Source organism: Macaca fascicularis, chromosome 6 (genome assembly GCF_037993035.2).
Source record: "Macaca fascicularis isolate 582-1 chromosome 6, T2T-MFA8v1.1".
Classification (NCBI taxonomy): domain Eukaryota; kingdom Metazoa; phylum Chordata; class Mammalia; order Primates; family Cercopithecidae; genus Macaca; species Macaca fascicularis.
In genome coordinates, this window is record NC_088380.1 from 184321126 (window position 1) to 184340969 (window position 19844).

General features: G+C 55.8%; 2 protein-coding genes across 8 annotated transcripts; one reads left to right on the forward strand and one right to left on the reverse strand.

Annotated features, from left to right (window-relative positions):
• The first annotated feature begins 2264 nt into the window (after nucleotides 1-2264).
• SLC34A1 (solute carrier family 34 member 1) lies at nucleotides 2265-16682 on the forward strand. Of its 7 annotated transcripts, none has more exons than XR_012414425.1 (14): nucleotides 2265-2320; nucleotides 3469-3624; nucleotides 3763-3912; nucleotides 3997-4125; nucleotides 4199-4342; nucleotides 5539-5650; nucleotides 5771-5966; nucleotides 6054-6149; nucleotides 11782-11851; nucleotides 12120-12287; nucleotides 13768-13886; nucleotides 14579-14695; nucleotides 14795-14919; nucleotides 15621-16682. XR_012414425.1 is itself a non-coding variant. In XM_015452307.3 (13 exons), the coding sequence occupies exons 2-13, from the start codon at nucleotides 3516-3518 to the stop codon at nucleotides 16122-16124; spliced, it is 1920 nt and encodes a 639-aa protein (XP_015307793.3). In that variant the 5' UTR covers nucleotides 2265-2320; nucleotides 3420-3515; the 3' UTR covers nucleotides 16125-16682. The 7 variants fall into 7 exon arrangements, 5 of the variants coding, with proteins under 5 accessions (XP_015307793.3, XP_005558702.3, XP_073850945.1 ...); XR_012414426.1 differs by having other exon boundaries at nucleotides 3495-3624; XM_015452307.3 differs by lacking the exon at nucleotides 13768-13886 and having other exon boundaries at nucleotides 3420-3624.
• PFN3 (profilin 3) lies at nucleotides 15618-18500 on the reverse strand. The gene has a single exon (XM_005558643.5). It carries the CDS (start codon nucleotides 18413-18415, stop codon nucleotides 18002-18004), a length of 414 nt encoding a protein of 137 aa, XP_005558700.1. The 5' UTR covers nucleotides 18416-18500; the 3' UTR covers nucleotides 15618-18001.
• Between the last annotated feature and the right edge of the window lie 1344 nt (nucleotides 18501-19844).

A 19844-nucleotide genomic window follows, 5' to 3' on the forward strand; every position in this document is an offset into this window, starting at 1 on the left:
TCCAGCCTGGGCGACAGAGCGAGACTCCGTCTCAAAAAAAAAAAAAAAAAAAATACAAAAAACTAGCCGGGCGAGGTGGCGGGTGCCTGTAGTCCCAGCTACTCGGGAGGCTGAGGCAGGAGAATGGCGTAAACCCGGGAGGCGGAGCTTGCAGTGAGCTGAGATCTGGCCACTGCACTCCAGCCTGGACCACAAAGCGAGATTCCGTCTCAAAAAAAAAAAAAAAAAAAAAGAAAAGATTGCTGTCTGCTGTTTTGGAGCATGGATCAGTGGCAGCAAGGGCAGAAATGGACAGAGCACTTGGGAGGCCACTGCAGTGACCCAGGGGAGATGACAGGCCCAGTCCAGGGAGATGGCCCCAGAGAGGCCTAACAGCAAAAGGATCAGGGAGCTCCTGGAACAATAAAATTGGAAGAATTCAGGAATGGGTTGGAAACGAGGAAGTGGAGGGGAAGGAAACAGCAAGGATGTGTGCTTGGTGCCCGACCCAGATGGATGGACGGTGTGCTGCTCACCAAGATCAGGAAGAAGGAGGAGGCCCAGGTTTGGGGTGAGAAGCACAGTGTGTGCTTCTGGCTTACAGAGCCAACTGCTTGTGCCAGAGGCCGCTCAGACAGCCTGAGCAGACGGAGCTTGGCACCTTCCCTCCAAAACAGTTCCTCCCGCTGGGTACCTTTTCTCAATGCGAGACACCCCCAACCAGGCAGGCTCTCAGCCCAGAAAAGGTCTGGGGAGGCCATGGCCAGAGCCCAGGTGCACAGATAAGGTGGGAATCACCACCCAGGGGGACACACAGACTCTGTCACTGACCAGGGACGAGGCAGGCAGTAGGCAGGGAGGTGCTGAAATAGCAGAGAGGCTGGGAAGAGATGCTTTGGTGCTGGAATGGAGCTGCCTTCTCAGCTGCCCTTATGAGTCCCAACAGCAGCTCTGGTCAGATGCAGCATTTTCTCGCTTTCGCTAGGGCTGTAGCCCCAAAATAAATTTTTGGAAGTGGTGGCTGCGTAAATCCGCAGCAGTTTGGAGTTACATCTCTTGATGGATTTGATCAATAGCTAACTGCCTCCCCCACTAAACCCAGAGCTCCGTGACAGCGGGGAAGGCAAACTTCAAACATACCAAAAAGCACAACCTTATTAAAAAGGAGAAACACCCCCAGTTTACCAGGAGCACCTTGGATTCAGCTGCTCCTGCCAAGGGTCTGAACTGTGCGGGGGAGAGGAGAGAAACAGGTCACGTGGGCCGGGGTCTCTGGGCCCGCTGTGGGGGTGTCAGTTTGCTCATAGGTGAAGACACTCAACGTGACATTAACCTTCAAGCCCAAGAACCCAGAGATTCTGACATAAGAACTGAGAAATGATTGCATTTCCCTGACTCGGTGACACCCTCCTACCTGGGCGCGAACCCAGCCCTAGCCAAAGATCCAGAGGCGCGACTCCCATCTGTTTCCTTTCCCTCTCTCCCTCCCTGTCACCAATCCTACTGGCCAGGTGTCCCTGGGATGCACCGGCCCTCCCCAGCCCCTCTGTTCCCATCTTAGTTCAGGCCTCATCGTCTCTCGCCTGGACCATTTATTTCATCAGCCTCTTAACTGGCCTCTCCGCTTCCAGGCTCTCTTCCACGTGTCCGGGCTCCACCCCACTGGGGCCATTCTAAAAGGCAGATCAGGCCCTTCCCAGTCTGGAGGGCAGCTCCACATTGACTCAGACTCACATCCTGGACCCAGGGTCAGGCATTAGAGACCTGGCACTATTCAATGTCCTCCGGCCTCTCCAGCTTAGGTCCTCATCTCACACTCCCTCTCCTCCGAGCTCCCCCTGGGAGACTCACAGACGCCCTGACGCCTGGCAAGACCATAGGATGTTTTTGTTTGGTTTGGTTTGGTTTGGTTTTTCTGAGACAGTCTCACTCTGTCACCCAGGCTGGAGTGCAGTGGCACGATCTTGGCTCACTGCAACCTCCGAAGGCCATAGGATGTTTGGGTCACTCCCTGGGGAGTCCTGTCAGGCCAGGAATGAGGGGACCCTGGGAACAAGGTGCTGAGTGGCATCAGGGTCTCTGCCTGCGAGCGGGGGATGTGTCTGGATCGCGGTTGACACGGAGAGCCTGACCACAGATTCCCCATGCAGAGCTGACGATTAGCAATTAACTGGGAGGAATCTCGGGGGTGAGGTTAATTGGGGAACAGAGGGAGGGCAGCTAGGGTTCCAGGGACTTTGCCCTTGGACACGAGGATATAAAGAGGAGGGTCCCAGTTCTCCTTCGGGCCCTGGAGGCTTCCTTGAGCTGCTGAGCAGAAGCTGAAACACAGAATCCCAAGGTGAGCCCAGGACCCTCACATCCCACCCCCACCCCCAGCTCTGAGTAGGAAACAGCCCAGCACCCCAGCCCCTTCATCTCTGTCCTATCTGTGCCCACCCCCACCGCGGCCCATATAACATGTCAGTCCAGCCAGGCGCAGTGGCTCACACCTGCAATCCCAGCACTTTGGGAGGCCAAGCGGGCAGATCACCTGAGGTCGAGTTTGCACCAAAAATACAAAAATTTAGCTGGGCATGGTGGCGGGCACCTGTAATCCCAGCTGCTTGGGAGGCTGAGGCGGGACAATCGCTTGAACCCAGGAGGCGGAGGTTGCAGTGAGCCGAGATTGCGCCAGTGCACTCCAGCCTGGGCAACAAGAGTGAAAGTCCGTCTCAAAAAAAAAAAAAAAAAGGACTCTTGCTCCTTCAGGGCTTGCATTCAGCTCTTCACACCCCCACCACAACAGCCAAGGCCGCTAGGACAACGCGGGGAGTGCTGAGGCAGATCAGGGTGCCTCCACCCCAATAGCCGAGACTCCTGGGGCAGTGTAGGGACAAGCAGGGGGCTGAAGCAAGCCTGTCAGTGTTTGTTTATTGCCCCTTGAGGGGGTGGATGGGGAAAGGAGTTCACTGTGAGGGGAACCCAGGAAATCAGGATCCGGACCAGGGGAACTCCATGTGTGCCCAGCTGACCCCATGAGAAGGGAGGTGACTGCAGCTCCTCCCTGCTCTCCAGGTGGGCAAAACTGAAGCCTGGCCCAGCCCCAGCCCATACCTGCAGCCACTGCCAACACCACATATTCCCTGGCCCCCTCCAGCCCCACACAGGCTGGGCGTCCTCGGTTCTCAGTGTCTTTCATCAACGCTATATCCCAGCCTCTGGGATATCCCAGAGCCTGGGCTAGAGCTCCATAATACTCACTGAATGAGTGAATGGGTGAATGAAGGAACACCTCACCACCACCACACACACCCCTCTGAGACTCACATGCAGGTGCCCGGCACAGATGTGCACATGTAAGTCTGCATGTGAGTCTCGGAGGGGTGTGTGTGGTGAGGATCGGGGGTGTACTTTGCTGGGTGTGTGTTTAGAATCACGCGCCATGGGGGTTTGGGCAGGTGAGGGTGTGTGGGAGTGAGTGTCCCGGACACAGCCATTGTCATTCAGCATTGCTGCGACCCACTGACCTGCAGACCTCACAGTGGGTGCCCAGGATGCTGTCCTATGGAGAGAGGCTGGGGTCCCCTGCTGTCTCCCCACTCCCAGTCCGTGGGGGGCATGTGATGCGAGGGACGGCCTTTGCCTACGTGCCCAGCCCTCAGGGTGAGTGCTGCTCCCATACCCTGGACCCTCTTTGCCCACAGTTGACCACATCCCGGGTGAGGCCACTTCCCCCGCCTGTCCCTCCCCGCCTCCCCGCTGTGGGGCCTCTGGGAGCTCCTGACCAGGCTCCCTCCCTAGTCCTACACAGGATCCCGGGGACCTCTGCCTATGCCTTCCCCAGCCTGGGCCCTGTGGCCCTTGCCGAGCACACCTACCCCTGTGGGGAGATCCTGGAGCGCCATGAACCACTGCCTGCCAAGCTGGCCCTGGAGGAGGAGCAAAAGCCAGGTGGGCCTGGGCTGGGGGCAGCAGGGGCAGCAGCAGTCCCCGCCCTGGCCTCTGCCCACTATGCTCATGGCTTCCCCCGACCAGAGCCCAGGCTGGTCTCCAAGCTGCGCCAGGCTGGCGCCATGCTGCTCAAGGTGCCGCTGATGCTCAGCTTCCTCTACCTCTTCATCTGCTCCCTGGACGTGCTCAGCTCAGCCTTCCAGCTGGCTGGAGGTAGGGCCCAGGTGGGAGAGACCTGGGAGGGGTTCCTGAAGGGCCTTGGACAACGCCAGCTCATGCTCCCCAGGGAAGGTGGCCGGTGACATCTTCAAGGATAATGCCATCCTGTCCAACCCGGTGGCCGGGCTGGTGGTGGGGATCCTGGTGACTGTGCTGGTGCAGAGCTCCAGCACCTCCACGTCCATCATTGTCAGCATGGTCTCCTCTGGCTGTGAGTTGGCCCACCACGGTGGGGAAGAGCCTGGAGGGGCACCCCAGGAGCTGGGAAGGGTGGCAAATAGGGAGCATGACCCCAGGAAGGCTGGCCTCCATTCAGCCTGACTCCCGTATCAGCCAGGGACACGAGAGGAGCCCAAACTGTAGCTGTGTGTGACCCAGATGATTTATGGCAAGAAACTAGCTTCCCCGATGGTGGGCTGTCTGGGCAAGTCAGGAATCCGTAGGCTAGGGCATTGGAAGGGCAGGCGGGAACTCTCAGGTGGGCGCCGACGCTGTAGTCCAGACAGGGCAGGGTTTCTCCTTCCTCAGGGAAGCCTCAGTTCTGCTCGAGGCCTTTCGTCCTATTGGATGAGGCTGACCCAGGTTACCAAGGATAATCTCCTTTTCTTAAAGTTAGCTGACTGTAGATGTGAATTGCATCTACAAAGCACTTACAGAACACCCAGGCTAGTGTTGGGTTGAATAACTGGGTACCACAGCCTAGCTAAGTTGACACATAAAACTAACCATCACTGGTCGGGCGCGGTGGCTAATGCCTGTAATCCCAGCACTTTGGGAGGCTGAGGCGGGTGGATCACTAGGTCAGGAGATCAAGACCATCGTGGCTAACACGGTGAAACCCCGTCTCTACTAAAAATACAAAAAAAAAAAAAAATTAGCCAGGCATGGTGGCAGATGCCTGTGGTCCCAGCTACTTAGGAGGCTGAGGCAGGAGGATGGAGTGAACCTGGGAGGCAAAGCTTGCGGTGAGCCGAGATCATGCCACTGCACTCCAGCCTGGGTGACAGAGCAAGACTCCTCCTCAAAAAAAAAACAAAAACAAAAACAAAAAAACTAACCATCACGTTTGGGGACACGTGTGCACACACAAGCACAAATCTCTATTTGCACGTAGGATATAAGCCCACGAGCCCTCATAACGAAGGCCTCACATGCATACACGTTCACATCCATACACCATGAGCAGCGCGTGTACATCTACTCACATGGATGAATGCACACACCTGTAAATGCACAGCCCGTGCCCACATGCACCTGTGACACCAAGGTTAGGCAGACGCAGCAGCATGGCAGGAGCGTCCACTGGGGACTGGGACATGGGTGGGGACCTGACAAGAGTTGTGGTAGGACCGTGGGGCAGGAGCTGGGTGACCGTCAAATTCGTTAGGACGTCTTCTCTTCTACCAGTGCTGGAGGTAAGCTCTGCCATCCCCATCATCATGGGTTCCAACATCGGCACCTCTGTCACCAACACCATCGTGGCCCTGATGCAGGCGGGGGACAGGACTGACTTCCGGCGGTGAGGGGGGCTGGGGGTTGGGGGCTTGTGCCTAGGGGAGGACAGCCCCAGATGCCAGAAACCCCGGGCGCGACTGCGCTCTGGCTGCAGCCTGCCTTGCAATGTGGCCTCCCTGCCCAGGGCCTTCGCAGGGGCCACGGTGCATGACTGCTTTAACTGGCTGTCAGTGCTGGTCCTGCTGCCCCTGGAGGCTGCCACCGGCTACCTGCACCACATCACTCAACTCGTGGTGGCCTCCTTCAACATCCATGGTGGCCGTGACGCTCCTGACCTACTCAAGATCATCACAGAGCCCTTCACGAAGCTCATCATCCAGGTGACAGCAGGGCCTGGCATGGGGCGAGGGTGGGGGTAGCAAGGGACCCAGCCTCCTTCACTCCCCCTGCCCACATCTTGCCTGCAGCTGGACAAGTCCGTGATAACCAGCATTGCCACCGGTGATGAGTCCCTGAGGAACCACAGTCTCATCCGGATCTGGTGCCACCCAGACTCCTTAGAGGTAAGTCCCAGGCCTAGCCCCAGGTAAGAGGACTCCCTCTTCAAGCTGTTGGTTTCATTGTCTGTTCAAAATGCTCCAGATAGAACTTGAAGATCATTTAGCCAGGAGAGGGCAAATATGTGGCCCTTCTACTGTGCTTACAGTAAACATTGCTAATTCCTCCCAGCTTCACACATTGCCTTAGGCAGACATCACCCATCAGAGTTATTATGTAGCTGATCTAGCCCAGTGGTTCTTGAAGTGTGGTCCCAGGCCGGCATCTTGGGTACCACGTGGGAACCTATTAGAGATGCAAATCACCCTGCCCTTCCCTAGACCTGCTGAATCTGGAAAGCCCTGGGAGTGGGGCCAGTGGCCTATACTTCAGCAGTTCCTCTGGGTGTGCTCCGTGCTCAAGTTTGAGAACCACTCATTTAGTGCAACCCTTAGGTTTCACAGGTAGAGACACAGGTTCAGAGAGACTAAGAAACATGCCAGAGCTTGTCCTACCATGTCAGGGCCTGAGCACCCCAGAGGGGTTAGTGACTCAGCTGGGCCATGTTTTGGGACCCAGGTAATGGGAGGAGGAGGCGTGTCCTATAAGGACACCCAGGAAAGTAGGGTGAGCAGGAAGGTGGGCTGCACGGAGACCTCCTTGGAGATACAGCAGCTACTTGTGCTGGCATCGGGGATTCCTTCTCCTGGAGACTGCCACAGGCAGGAGTCCCTTGTCCTTCTGCACTGTTTCTGCTGCTTCTAATGCTGGGAAGATCTGTTTGAATCAAGTGGACACTCATGGACCACCCATTATGCCAGGCTGACAAGGAAGCAGGCAATTAGCACACTTCCTTACTCAGCCATAAAAAGGAAAATGCTCGGCCGGGTGCAGTGGCTCATGCCTGTAATCCCAGCACTTTGGGAGTCCGAAGTGGGCGGATCACGAGGTCAGGAGATCGAGACCATCCTGGCTAACAAAGTGAAACCCCGTCTCTGTTGAAAAAAAAACAAAAAACAAAAAAGTAGCCGGGTGTGGTGGCGGCCTCCTGTAGTCCCAGCTACTCGGGAGGCTGAGGCAGAATGGCGTGAACCCGGGAGGTGGAGTTTGCAGTGAGCTGAGATTGCGCCACTGCACTCCAGCCTGGGTGACAGAGCGAGACTCTGTCTCAAAAAAAAAAAGGAAGACACTTCATCCAAACCACAATGCACCATATTTGCTTCTCCTTGATGCGTACATACGAGACATAACTTCATTTACAATGAGATATGAGGAAACCCAAAGCCACAGCACAAGCACAAGCCCTCCCCCCCACCCTCCCACTTGCCACTCCTTGTGACTGGACCTTCCTCCTGGTGTGAACAGAAAACACTCATCTGACTCGCCCTGCAATGCTCCTTTGCGTCTGAAGTTGCTCCGGCTCAGCCTCTGAGTGTTCAAAGCAGCCTTATATAAAAAAGCCCCAGCGGGCAGCTTTTACGCTGACTTCGTGACCTCTTTAATACATCAAGCACCTTCTCACGAGCTCTGTGAGCACTCTCAGTGCTCTCTGAATCACCACAAGCCTCTAGACTTCATAGCAAAATCTGGAAGGGAGCGAAATCACACACTTTGATCTTCACACAGAGCAAGCCAGGGAAACCAGCTCTGATCCTCGCTGCCTCGGAGCTCCCCGCCGGTCACCTGCTGCAGCTTCGGGCAGGTCTCAGCCTGCAGCCTCCACATCCTCACCTGAAGTCGTCCTCACCCAGGTTCACTCCGTGGAGGCCGCCCTTGGGCCTTTCTCTACGGCTGCAGCTGCCACTTGTCCAGCTGGTTTCTCTTCCTCACTCTGCCAGGAAACGCTTTCCTTCAACGCTTTCTGCAAGGCAGGGTCTGATTTCCTCGGCTCGGAGAGTAGCTGGTGGGTGGGACCCAAGCTCTCACGTTCACCCTCTTTCTGGGACCCCACCGAAGGAGGGTGACTCACACAGCAATGGATGTGCTTGGTCTTGCGAAGTGTGAAGTGCGAAGTGTGAAGTGTGAAGTGCGAAGTGTGAAGTGCCTCCTGGCTCCTCCTGCCCAAAGACTTGGGTTTGTCCTTTGGCTGCAGAGTCTCCCTGTGCTTCCTTCCAACCTGTTCCCATTGACTCCAACTTCCACCACGCTGAACCTGAACTAGTCGCCAGGGAAGCTACGCACGCGGGAGAGGAGGCAAGTCTAAGGCCTTCCAGATGGGGAAGGAAGAAGCAGTGGCAGTTGTAGTGTTCAGATCCTGAGTCTCCCGGGACCCTGACATTGTCCTGGGAATCACCTTCTTACGTGGCCACACTGCGGATTATCAACTATACCTGCCTGGAATAAACAAGCATCTTTTGAGGACTTGCAACCTGGGAGGCAGGGATTATCACATCCCCCATTTCACAGATGAGGAAAACTGAGCCCCAGAGAAGTCCAGTGGCTTGTAGGATACAAATCCTGGTGGAATCCTGACTCTCTATCTGGTTGCCTCTCCCACTCACCGGTCTGACATTCTACTATATATGTCTGTTTCCCATGCTGCCCATCAGGCCTGAAGGCCACCAGGTGACCACAGCCCCCTGGAGACCACCCCAGAGGTAGCGGGTGTTACTCTAAGGAGGAGTTCTCCTTTTCGCCACCAGATGGTGCTGCTGGCACAGTGCTCTCCCTCTGCTTCCAGAAGAACAAAGGCCCTAGCGCGCCCCTTCTTCTGTGGGGGAAACTACTGCGCAGGCCCACATCCTGACAGGCTTCTGTGAGCTTCATCACCTCCTTCAGTTCCCAGAAGGGGTCTCTTTAATTTAGGGTGTCCCTGTAGGCACTTAAATCCCAACTCCCTCTTCCATAATGCTGCCAAATAGCCTCTGGGAAAAGGTGGGCAGCATTATGGACTTCATGCTGCAGAGGAGGAAACTGAGGCCCAGAGAGGCTAAGTGTTTGCTCCAGTGTCACACAGCTGGGAGTGGCTCAGCTGGGGTATGGACCTAGGGCTGTCCACAGGCCAATTCTGCTCTTCCCACAGAGCCCACCACCTGCTTCAGGTCCCTCCGGCCTCTCCTACCCAACCCCAGGCCCAGGCAGGGATGGGCACATCTTGGGAAGATGCCCCCAGATCCTGGGCCTCCCAGCTCTTTTATCTAAGCTGGAGTTTCCGTCTTCTCCCTCTACCCCACAAGGAAGCCCCAGGGCCTGCTCCCTCCTGGCAGTTCCCTCTCCGCCTGGCTTTGTCCCTCCTGCCACCTTTACCTTCCTCTCTTATACTTTAGGGTCTCTGGCCTCCCAGCCAGGGCCACACAGCCCCACGCAAGAAGGTCAAGGTTCTAAAAACCCAGAGGGCTTGGCCCTGCTGCTGCCCCTGCCAGTCCTAAGTCGGGACCCCAGTAAAGTTCCCCATTCTCCTCCAGCCTCCCCAGGACCCCACAGTCCTCCCCACAGAGACCTCTGGGCCCAGCCCAGGTTAGGTCAGTGGGGCACAGGTTGACCAGGCACCCACTCATTCAAGGGGTTGTCTGCTCCCTCAGCCCCCAGGCTGGGTACTCCCAGGAAGGTCCAAGCAGATTCCTCCCCAACAGGGCCAGGGTTCTCAGGTTCGTCGGCAGGGGGCACTGGTCCTGACCTAGGAAGTCAGTCACACACACAGCCTCCCCGCCATGTGGTCCTGAGCAGGCCCAGGGAGGGAGACGGTCACTCCGTGTAGGAAGACAGTTTACCGAAGGCTCACTATGAGCCAAGCCCTGTGATGAGCGCTTTAAACACATTTCCCCCTGCAGCCTTCACAGCAGCTCTTCTCTTACCCTGCGTTAGAGAAAACGGGCTCTGAGAGGTGGCATGGCTTACCCAGGGTGGTTGGTATAAGAAGCAGGATTTGAACTTACATCTGCCTAACAGCAAACAGCTGGCTCGCTCTCTCCCTTACCCTCGCAGTAGTTACCGTCGCTTTTCCAGCTTGGTTTTCCCATCTAGCCCAGCACAACCTATTTTTTCCAGGCTTCTTGGCCTGCCATTCAGGCCCAGTCTTGATGGGTCCACAAGGCCCTGATGTGGCGAACTGGGAGCACACAAGAGCACATTGCCCCATTCTAGGGAGCACATCCCGCTAAAATAAACCCGGATATTACACCAGATGCCATAAAATTTCTTACCTTGGCCAGCGCAGTGGCTCACACCTGTAATCCCAGCACTTTGGGAGACCGAGGGGGGGCAGTGAATCACCTGAGGTCAAGAGTTTGAGACCAGCCTGGCCAACATGGCGAAACCCCGTCTCTCCTACAAATACAAAAAAATTAGCCAGGCGTGGTGGCGGGCGCCTGTTAACCCTAGCTACTCAGGAGGTGGAGGCGGGAGAATCGTTTGAACCCAGGAGGCGGAGGTTGCAGTGAGCCGAAATTGTGCCACTGCACTCTAGACTGGGCAACAGAATGAAAACTCTGTCTCTAAATAAATAAATAAATAACTTACTAGCCCAACAAGGCTAAAAATTAGTTGTCCACAGGCCAGGCTGGCCTGCTTCTGCTGACCTTCTTTGAGTTGTAAAGATAACTCTAAGTGGTTGCCAATATTTACAGATTGGGAGTTTGTTGCTTTTGGGGTTTGTTTTTGTTTTTGTTTTTTTGAGATAAGGTCTTGCTCTGTCACTCAAGCTGGAGTGCAGGGCCGTGATCAGAGCTCATGCCAGCCTCGAACACTTGGGCTCAAGAGATCCTCCTGCTTCAACCTCCTGAGTAGCTAGGACTACAGGTATACACCACCATGCCCTAATTTTCTTTGTGGAGACAGGGTCTTGCTATGTTGCCCAAGCTGGCCTCCCACTTCTGGCCTTGAGTAAGCCTCTCACCTCAGCCCCCAAAGTGCTGGGATTACAGCCATGAGCGACACTGCACCTGGCCCAGATTGGGAGATTTTATCTAGAACTTCAGAGTTGTGGCTTCTCTCATAGAAATTGGGCAATTTAGCCATGCCAGGCTGCGTCCCTGGATGGTGACAGTGACCAGGAGCTGAGTAACTGCTGACTCTATAAGCCCAGCAGAAACTCTCCCCACCTCTTCCACACATAGCCCGAGCTGCTCACTTAGGTTACCTGCCCAGCCCTGTGGCCCTCTGAATTGTACGGCCTCCCTGGGGAGCCCCTTTGTTTCACTGACAGTAGGTGACAGAAGAGATGTGTGGGCTGGGCCCTCTGTCCCCCCACATCCCCTGAGAATAAGGAATTGATCTAGAGGAGAATGGAGCTTGGGCTAAGGGTGTCTTGGAGGAGAGGAAGGAGCCAGGATGCTGGGGAAGGGGCACCAATAAAGGGATTGGTAATAAAAGATGAGGAAGGGGGAGTTTTCAGACAAAGAGGAACACGTTCAGCAGCACGGAATGCCACTGAGAGAGGGAGGAAAAGAAAGACAGGAAGCCACAGATGTGGCCCTGGGGAGAGCTGGGCCAGTGGAACGACAGGGCAGAACACACAGAGGGCCAGATTCTTGTGTGGCAGCTACTTTCATCTACATGTCCTCAGTGGAAGAGACAGGCTCAGAGAGGGCAAGAGACCCATGCATGGTCACAGAGCAGGAGGCCCATCTCCATCTTCCCCATCCTTCCCTAACCCCCATCTCGGCTCCAACCTCAGGCTATGTTTTCCTAATTCACTAAGTCACCCTCCTCTTAATGTAGGCTCCCACCTCCATGTCGAGAGCAGAGGCCAACTCCAGCCAGACCCTTGGAAATGCCACCATGGAGAAATGTAAGTGCCTGAAACATGGTGTCCAGAATGGCAGGGGCAGAGCCTAGCAGTGGCAGGGCAATCCTGCACCAGCTGCCAGCCACTATTGTGTCCAGCCCCAGGAAGGACAGCTGTCAACCAGCCCATCTCCTGAGCCTGGGTCAAGCTCCGGTGTTAAGGCTCAAGGAGCCTGAGGTGGGGCCTTAGGCTCAGAGTCCAACCAGGTGGCAAAGGTGGGGACCTGGGAGCCAGGTATGGGGTCAGCTGTCAGGAGCTCCACCCCCTGCAGGCAACCACATCTTTGTGGACACCAGCCTACCGGACCTGGCTGTGGGGCTCATCCTGCTGGCAGGATCCCTGGTGCTGCTGTGCACCTGCCTCATCCTCCTCGTCAAGATGCTCAACTCCCTGCTCAAGGGCCAAGTGGCCAAGGTCATCCAGAAGGTCATCAATACCGGTGAGCTGCGAGCAGTTGACTGGGCAGGGCCGCAGGATGGGCCTTTCCAGATCCTGCTAAGTCCTGTGACTGCCTTGATCTGGGTAAAGCCTACCATCTCTGAGCCTGTTTCCTGATGTGAACAAAGAAGGTGGTTTCTGATGCCACTGAGGTGCTGACAGCTGGAGACCCGTGGCTGCCTCTGACTGTGGTTCCATTTTAGCAGGTGGAGATGCTTGTTTGATTCAATCAACAAAGAGTTGATTGGACCATTGTTTGATTCAATCAACAAAGAGTTCTTACACCCCCATTGTGTGACAAGGGAGGTATAGTGCCAGGTATGCACAGGTGAGACAAATAGAGATGGGTCCTGCCCTGAGGGGCTCACAGCCCAGCAGGGGAAGGCAAGCAATGAAAAATACGTGAGATTGGCAAGTGGGTCACACCTGTAAATGCAGCACTTTGGGCAGCTGAAGCAGCAGAATCAGTTGAGCCCAGGAGTTCAAGACCAACTTGGGCAACATAGTGAGACTTTTTTTGTTTGTTTTTTTTTGTTTTTTTGAGACAGTTTCATTCTTGTTGCCCAGGCTGGAGTGCAATGGCATGATCTTGGCTCACTGCAACCTCCGCCTTCCAGGTTCAAGCGATTCTGCTTCAGCCTCTCGAGTAGCTAGGATTACAGGTGCCCGCCACAACATCCAGCTAATTTTTTTGTATTTTTAGTCAAGACAGGGTTTCACCATGTTGGCCAGGCTGGTCTTGAACTCCTGACCTCAGATGATCCATCTGCCTCAGCCTCTCAAAATGCTAGGATTACAGGCATGAACCACCGTGCCCGGCTGAGACTTTGTCTCTACAAAAAAATTTAAAATTAGCTGGGCATGGTGGTGTGCTCCTATAGTCCCAGGTACTCAGGAGGCTGAGTGGGAGAGTCACTTGAGCCTAGCAGGTTGAGGCTACAGTGAGCTATGATGGCACCACTGCACTCCAGCCTGTGCAACAGAGTTCAAAAATAAATAAATAAAAATAGAAAAAGAAAAAGAAAGAAGAAAGGAAAATGAATTAGGGGGATACGTTCAGAAAGAGGTACCTGCCAAGGACATAGCAAAAATGGCAATGCAGTAGGGTGTGGAAGACATGGCTTCCAATGCGCAGTTTGAGGCCGCTCAGTGCAGCTGGCATTTGAACAGACACAAGTAGCCACGGTGCAGCTGAACAGCACTCTGGGTGGAGGAATAGTATGTGCAAAGGCTCAGAGGCAGGAACCAGCATGGCAGGTCCGTGGCACAGAAGGGTGGCCAGCAGCTAGCAGGAGCAGGGTAAGCAAGGGGATTGGCTGAGTGGGGTCAGTGAGGTGACAGGGAAGGGGCCAGAGCATGGGGTCTCCAGGCTCTGCTCAGAGTCTGGACTTTAACGAGGGTAACATGAGCACTCAGAAGACCTGGGGCAAGGGAGCAACGCCATTTGATTTTCATTTTCTCTTTTTTGTTTTTTGAGACAGAGTCTTGCTTTGTCACCCAGGCTGGAGTGCAGTGGCGCAATCTCAGCTCACTGCAACCTCTGCCTCCCAGGTTCAAGTGATCCTCCCACTTTAGCCTCCTGAGTAAACTGGGATTACAGGTGTGCACCACTACACTTGGCTAATTTTTGTATTTTTGGTAGAGACAGGGTTTTGCCATGTTGGCTATACCAAGCCTCCCACCTTGGCCTCCCAAAGTGCTGGGATTACAAGTGTGAGCCACCATGCCCAGACTCTTCCTATTAACCATAATTTTTTTAAAAAATAGAGATGGGCTCTCACTATGTTGGTCAGGCTCGTCTCGAACTCCCAGTCTCAAGTGATCCACCCAACTCAGCATCCCAAAGTGCTGGGATTACAGGTGTGAGCCACCTTGCCCGGGCTTGGTTTTCATTGTAAACTTCATGCACTAGGAGGGGCCGAATGACAAATGCTAGAATAAGGGGTATCATGGGGCTGTGGGAGTTCAGAGAAGGGAGAAAACGTCTGCTCCAGAGCAGGGGGTCAGGGAAGGCTTTCCAGAGGAAGTGACATCCATGCTGAGTCTGAGGATGAATATTCCGATGCTGAGTAGGATACTCCCAGCAGAGGGAACAGCCCCAGCAAAGGCACAGTCGCCTGACAGAGCCAGGCTGAGAAAGGCCTTTAATCCAGGAGCAAAGAGGCCAAGTGGAAGCCACTGCAGTAGGCGCAAACCCCCACGGAGGTCCTCTCTCCCAATGCCCCCACGGAGGTCTGCTCTCCCCATGTCCCTGCTCTGACCCCAACCTGCTGGGATGCGGTTTCCTTGCAGACTTCCCTGCCCCCTTCACCTGGGTAACAGGCTACTTTGCCATGGTGGTGGGCGCCGGCATGACCTTCGTGGTCCAGAGCAGTTCCGTGTTCACCTCGGCCATCACCCCACTCGTTGGTGAGTGCCCATGTAGAGGTGGAGTGGGGTGGGCCAGGGCTGGCAGCGAAAGGGCTGAAGGAGACGCTGGGGAACTACTTCCTCTCCCTCTGCCCCCAGGCCTCGATGTGATCAGCATTGAGAGGGCCTACCCACTCACACTGGGTTCCAACATCGGCACCACCACCACGGCCATCCTGGCTGCCCTGGCCAGCCCCAAGGAGAAGCTGTTCAGCGCTTTCCAGGTGCGCTGGGAGTGTAGCCTCGCCTGGGGCAGGATGGAGTTGCGTATAGGGTGTGGGGCCTGACAAAGGTGTGATGACATGCAACAAATATTTTGACTGCCTACTAAGGGCCACCTACTATGCTCAATGAAACCATTATGGACAAAGTAGACCCAATACCACCCTCGAGACCTTAGCATCTCATAGGGAGACACTGCTCATAATTACACCAATAAATAGCAGTGAATCGGATTTGCCCATAAGGAAGAGGAAGAGGCACTATAAGAGGGCGCCTGGCACAGTTTGAGGAATCCATTGCGGGAGTCAGGGCCGCAAATGGCAAAGGGGAATTTTTCTAGGAGCAAAGGAGTAACTGACAAGCCAAGGCACTGACTGAGTGAGGATCCAGAAACTGACATCAATCCTTTAGCTGCTGGATTTTGGCAGTATCTGCTGGGGGATTCCTGTGTGAGGGATCAGTGGGGAAAATGTGGGGAGCTCAGGGCAGTAGTTATTTACCAACTGGTCTAGAAGTATTTCAATATTTGCATAACCAGCATAGCTGCCCCGGGGTGATCTGGGGGCGGGGGACACATCACCCCTAAGTGGAAACTTTCCTGCTGCCCAGACCAGATTGGGGTTCCTATCATCTACCCCTGCTGGCCTGACCCAGGACCTGGGAGCCAGTGCCCATCTCAGCCCCTCTGCCTCATCCCCTGCAGATTGCCCTCTGTCACTTCTTCTTCAACATCTCGGGCATCCTTCTGTGGTACCCGGTGCCCTGCACACGCCTGCCCATCCGCATGGCCAAGGCGCTGGGGAAACGCACAGCTAAGTACCGCTGGTTCGCTGTCCTCTATCTCCTTGTCTGCTTCCTGCTGCTGCCCTCACTGGTGTTTGGCATCTCCATGGCAGGCTGGCAGGTCATGGTAGGTGTGGGCACGCCCTTCGGGGCCCTGCTGGCCTTCGTGGTGCTCATCAATGTCCTGCAGAGTCGGAGTCCCGGGCACTTGCCCAAGTGGTTACAGACATGGGACTTCCTGCCTCGATGGATGCACTCCCTGAAGCCTCTGGACCGTCTCATCACCCGTGCCACCCTATGCTGTGCCAGGCCTGAGCCCCGCTCACCCCCGCTACCCCCTAGGGTCTTCCTGGAGGAGTTACCCCCTTCCACGCCCTCCCCCCGCCTTGCACTGCCTGCTCACCACAATGCCACCCGCCTCTAGGTGGTGGGCCCAGACTACAGCCTGGAATGGGGAAGGCCTGGGGTGGAAAGGCAGGGGAGGGAGGGTGTGTATATGTGTGTGCATGTGCCTGTGCCACCCTGGGTGCCAGTCTCTCCTTCTGTAGCTCCGCAAAGGTCTGGGCTTGTGTGACAGTGTCGGTGTGCGTGCATGTGTGGGGGTGAGTCTGCATGTGCACCTGTCATGTGTAGACGCTTGTATTTGTGTGCAGGTGTGCCAGCCCATGCACATATACACAGACACACCTGTGGGAGGCTTTGTGCAGGTTTCAGGATATCTGATACGACTTCAGGTCCTCTGCACGTGTACACATGACTAGGATAGACAGGAGTGAGGGTGGGTCTGAGTATATGACTGTGCAGCTGTTTGTGCATAGATGTTGGTGCCTGCCTCACTGAATTTGCACACCTCCCTGCCACCTTCCTTCCTCCAAGATACCCTCTCCTCATCCTCACCCAGGTCTTCAGCACCACTACAGTTCCCTTCCCAACACTTGCCTGATGGAAAACAAAAACAAAAACAAAAGGAATCAAAACTCTCCTTAGGCATTCGGAAGTCTTTTTGCTCTCTACCAATGGTGAAAGGCAAGACCAAGCCATGGGGTTCAGCAGCACCATCTCCCCTCAAAGACTGGCTGCAAGAGCAGCCTGCCCTGCCCAGGTCAGGTGCAGTTCCAGAGAAACCAGCCATGCAGGCTCACACCCCAACCTTTGGTCTGGCCCTACCTGAGAGGCCGATCCACACTCAAACTCCCTGAAGCCCCTCCTAGGCCTGGGGCCACCCCCAAGGCAAGAGTAAGGAGGATTCTGCACCCCCAACCCCTGACCCCCACCTGGCTCAACTTCCTCTGGTCTCCCTCTGCCCTCTGAATTCACCCACCTCAGCCACACATCACTCCTTGCTGGGATAAGATCAGGGCTCCAGAATGAGTGACACGTGGGGTCTGCTGTCAGGGCCGCTGGGGGAGGGGATGGGAAGGGGGGTGATGGGCAAGAGAGGCTGTGCCCTGGGCCCCAGCACATGGAGGGCAGAGACCAGACACTCTCCCTCCCACTTTTGTCCACTATCTTTGGGCAGAAAACCAGGCCACAAACTCATCCAAGCTTTTCAATTCCCCCTCCTCCATAGGTCACCCTGAAACGGAGGCCTACAGAGTGAGACTTCGGGGTAGGGATGCCAGAGTTCCTCCCTCTAGTCCAGGGACTCCTCCGGGGCCTTTTCGAAGACCTGGGGAAGGCAGGATGTAAGGTCTCAGACCCACTTGTGATGGTCTTGGACATGTGCCCTCTCAGTGGGCCCCCCTTGGAGGAATGTGGGCAGAGATGCAGAGGCCTGTGAACCCCGGAACTGCTTTACAAGCTACCAGGCCCGTCCTGTCACCCACTCACACACCTTGCTAGTACGTGAGGTATGAGTGGAGGGGGGAGGAGCAAACTGGCCTCTAGCCTGACACTCTGACGGGGAGAGGTGTTCGCGGGATGGGGAAGAGGCTCCTTTTACTTGTCCTGCCTAATGTGTGGGAATATCTGCGAGAAAGGACGCTAAGGCGGAAACAGACTTTGAGAAGCCCCACCCTTGGACTCTTCCTCAGCTGCGGAGTGCCTAGGACCCTGGGAAGGCGCCAAGGAGCAGCAGTCAGGCCAGGAGACTCTGCAAGGCGTCCATGAGAGAGCAAGGTGGAGGGCACAGGAGCCTGGTAGCCTCTAGACTCAAAATCCCATCTCCACCAGGTAACCGTCTTGCAAAGACCAGTTTCCTTATTTACAACTCCTCCCACCGCGCAAGCGGAGAAGGAGCCAGCCGCGCCCAGGTCACAGTTTATTTGGCCCGCGCTACCAGTGGGCGGCCTGGCTGCCCGGCTAGGCGCCCTGCATGCGCAGCCCGCGTATGAGTTCGTGCACCGTCTTGTTGAGGATGCCCCCATGGACGCCGCGTCGGCCCATGAGCACCAGGAGCGCGCGCGGCGCGTGGCCCACGCACACGGCGCGCGGGTCCAGTCCCTTGGTGCGTGCGTCCAGCACGCCGTCGCCCTCGGCCAGCAGGTGGTCGCGGATGACGCAGCAGCGGCGGCCGCCCACGCTCAGGCCCGCCTGCAGGAAGGTGCAACGGTCGGGCCCCGTGAGCACGCCCACCTCCTGCGGCGAGATGGCAGCCAGCAGGCCCCCGGGCCGCGAAGCCCACACGCAGCTGTTATCCGCATGGCCCACGATGGCCACGTCGTCGATGCGCTGGTCCCGCAACACTGCACTGATGTAGACCTTCCAGTCGCCCATCGCGCTCCGAGTGCGCCCCGCCGCCTCGTGCCTCTCGGAGCAATGTAGAGGCGCCACGCGGGGAAGGCCTGCGGCGCTGCGACGCAAGCTGGGATTGTGACGTCACACAAGGCGCCGTCCCGGAGGGACCACCCAGGCTGGGGCACGTGGGGCGTGGGCGTGTAGTGCAGGGGCAGTTCTAAGGTTATCCTGTAAGAAGGGTTTGGCAGAGCGCTGTGGCTCATTACTGCAATCCCATCGCTTTGGGAGGCCGAGGCGGGCGGATCGCTTAAACTCAGCGAGATTTTAGGATCGTGTCGCTGCACTCCAGCCTGGGCCACAGAGCGAGGCCCCGTCTCTAAAAAAGAAAAAAACATTTAATTAAAAAAAATTTTGGCCGGGCGCGGTGGCTCAAGCCTGTAATCCCAGCACTTTGGGAGGCCGAGACGGACGGATCACGAGGTCAGGAGATCGAGACCATCCTGGCTAACACGGTGAAACCCCGTCTCGACTAAAAATACAAAAAACTAGCCGGGCGAGGTGGCGGGCACCTGTAGTCCCAGCTACTCAGGAGGCTGAGGCAGGAGAATGGCGCAAACCCGGGAGGCGGAGCTTGCAGTGAGCTGAGATCCGGCCACTGCACTCCAGCCCGGGCTACAGAGCAAGACTCCGTCTCAAAAAAAAAAAAAAAAAAATTTTTTTTGAGATGAGGTCTCACTATATTGCCCAGGCGGATCAGGAACTTTTGAGCTCAAACAATCCTCCCGCTTCAGCCTCTCAAAGTGATGAGATTACAGGCGTGAACCACCGCATCTGGCCAATCTTTTTTTAATTTTAAAAAGCTGGTTTTGTGAACAAAAGGATGCTGTGTCTGGACAGCCAGACCTCCACCTGTAACCATTCAACCCCCAGATTGTGGTTCTCAAGCATGAGAGAACATCAGAATCCCCTGCAAGACTGTTAAACAGATTGCTGGGCCCCACCCCAGACTTTCTGTTTAGCAGTGTAAAGTATAGCCCGATAATTTACTATGTGTAACAAGTTCCCTGGTGATGGTACTGCTAGCCAAGGGACTCTGAGACCCACTACCCTAGTGCGTGTTGGGGTGGGGACAATGATATGTCACCCATCCCTTAGGGTCCACGCCACAGTCAATGCTAACTCTCCCTCCCCCTCCCCCTCCCCCCTCCCCCCTCCCCCTCCCCCCTCCTCCCCTCCCCCCTCCCTCCTCCCCCTCCTCCCCCCCTCCCCCTCCCCCTCCCCCTCCCCCTCCCCCTCCCTCTCCCACCGTTTCAAGTGATTCTCCTGCCTCAACCTCCTGAGTAGCTGGGACTACAGGCGCACGCCACTGTGCCAGCTAATTTTTTGTATTTTAGTAGAGATGAGGTTTCATCATGTTGCCCAGGCTGGTCTCGAACTCCTGAGCAATCCACCTGCCTTTGCCTCTCAA

Bases quoted from the DNA above. Each gene is read 5' to 3' on its own strand.
- PFN3 (XM_005558643.5), bottom strand. From the start codon at position 18,415: ATGGGCGACTGGAAGGTCTACATCAGTGCAGTGTTGCGGGACCAGCGC.
- SLC34A1 (XM_015452307.3), top strand. From the start codon at position 3,516: ATGCTGTCCTATGGAGAGAGGCTGGGGTCCCCTGCTGTCTCCCCACTC. The intron at 3,625-3,762 runs GTGAGTGCTGCT...CTCCCTCCCTAG, and splicing joins CTACGTGCCCAGCCCTCAGG to TCCTACACAGGATCCCGGGG. The intron at 14,696-14,794 runs GTGAGTGCCCAT...CTCTGCCCCCAG, and splicing joins GGCCATCACCCCACTCGTTG to GCCTCGATGTGATCAGCATT.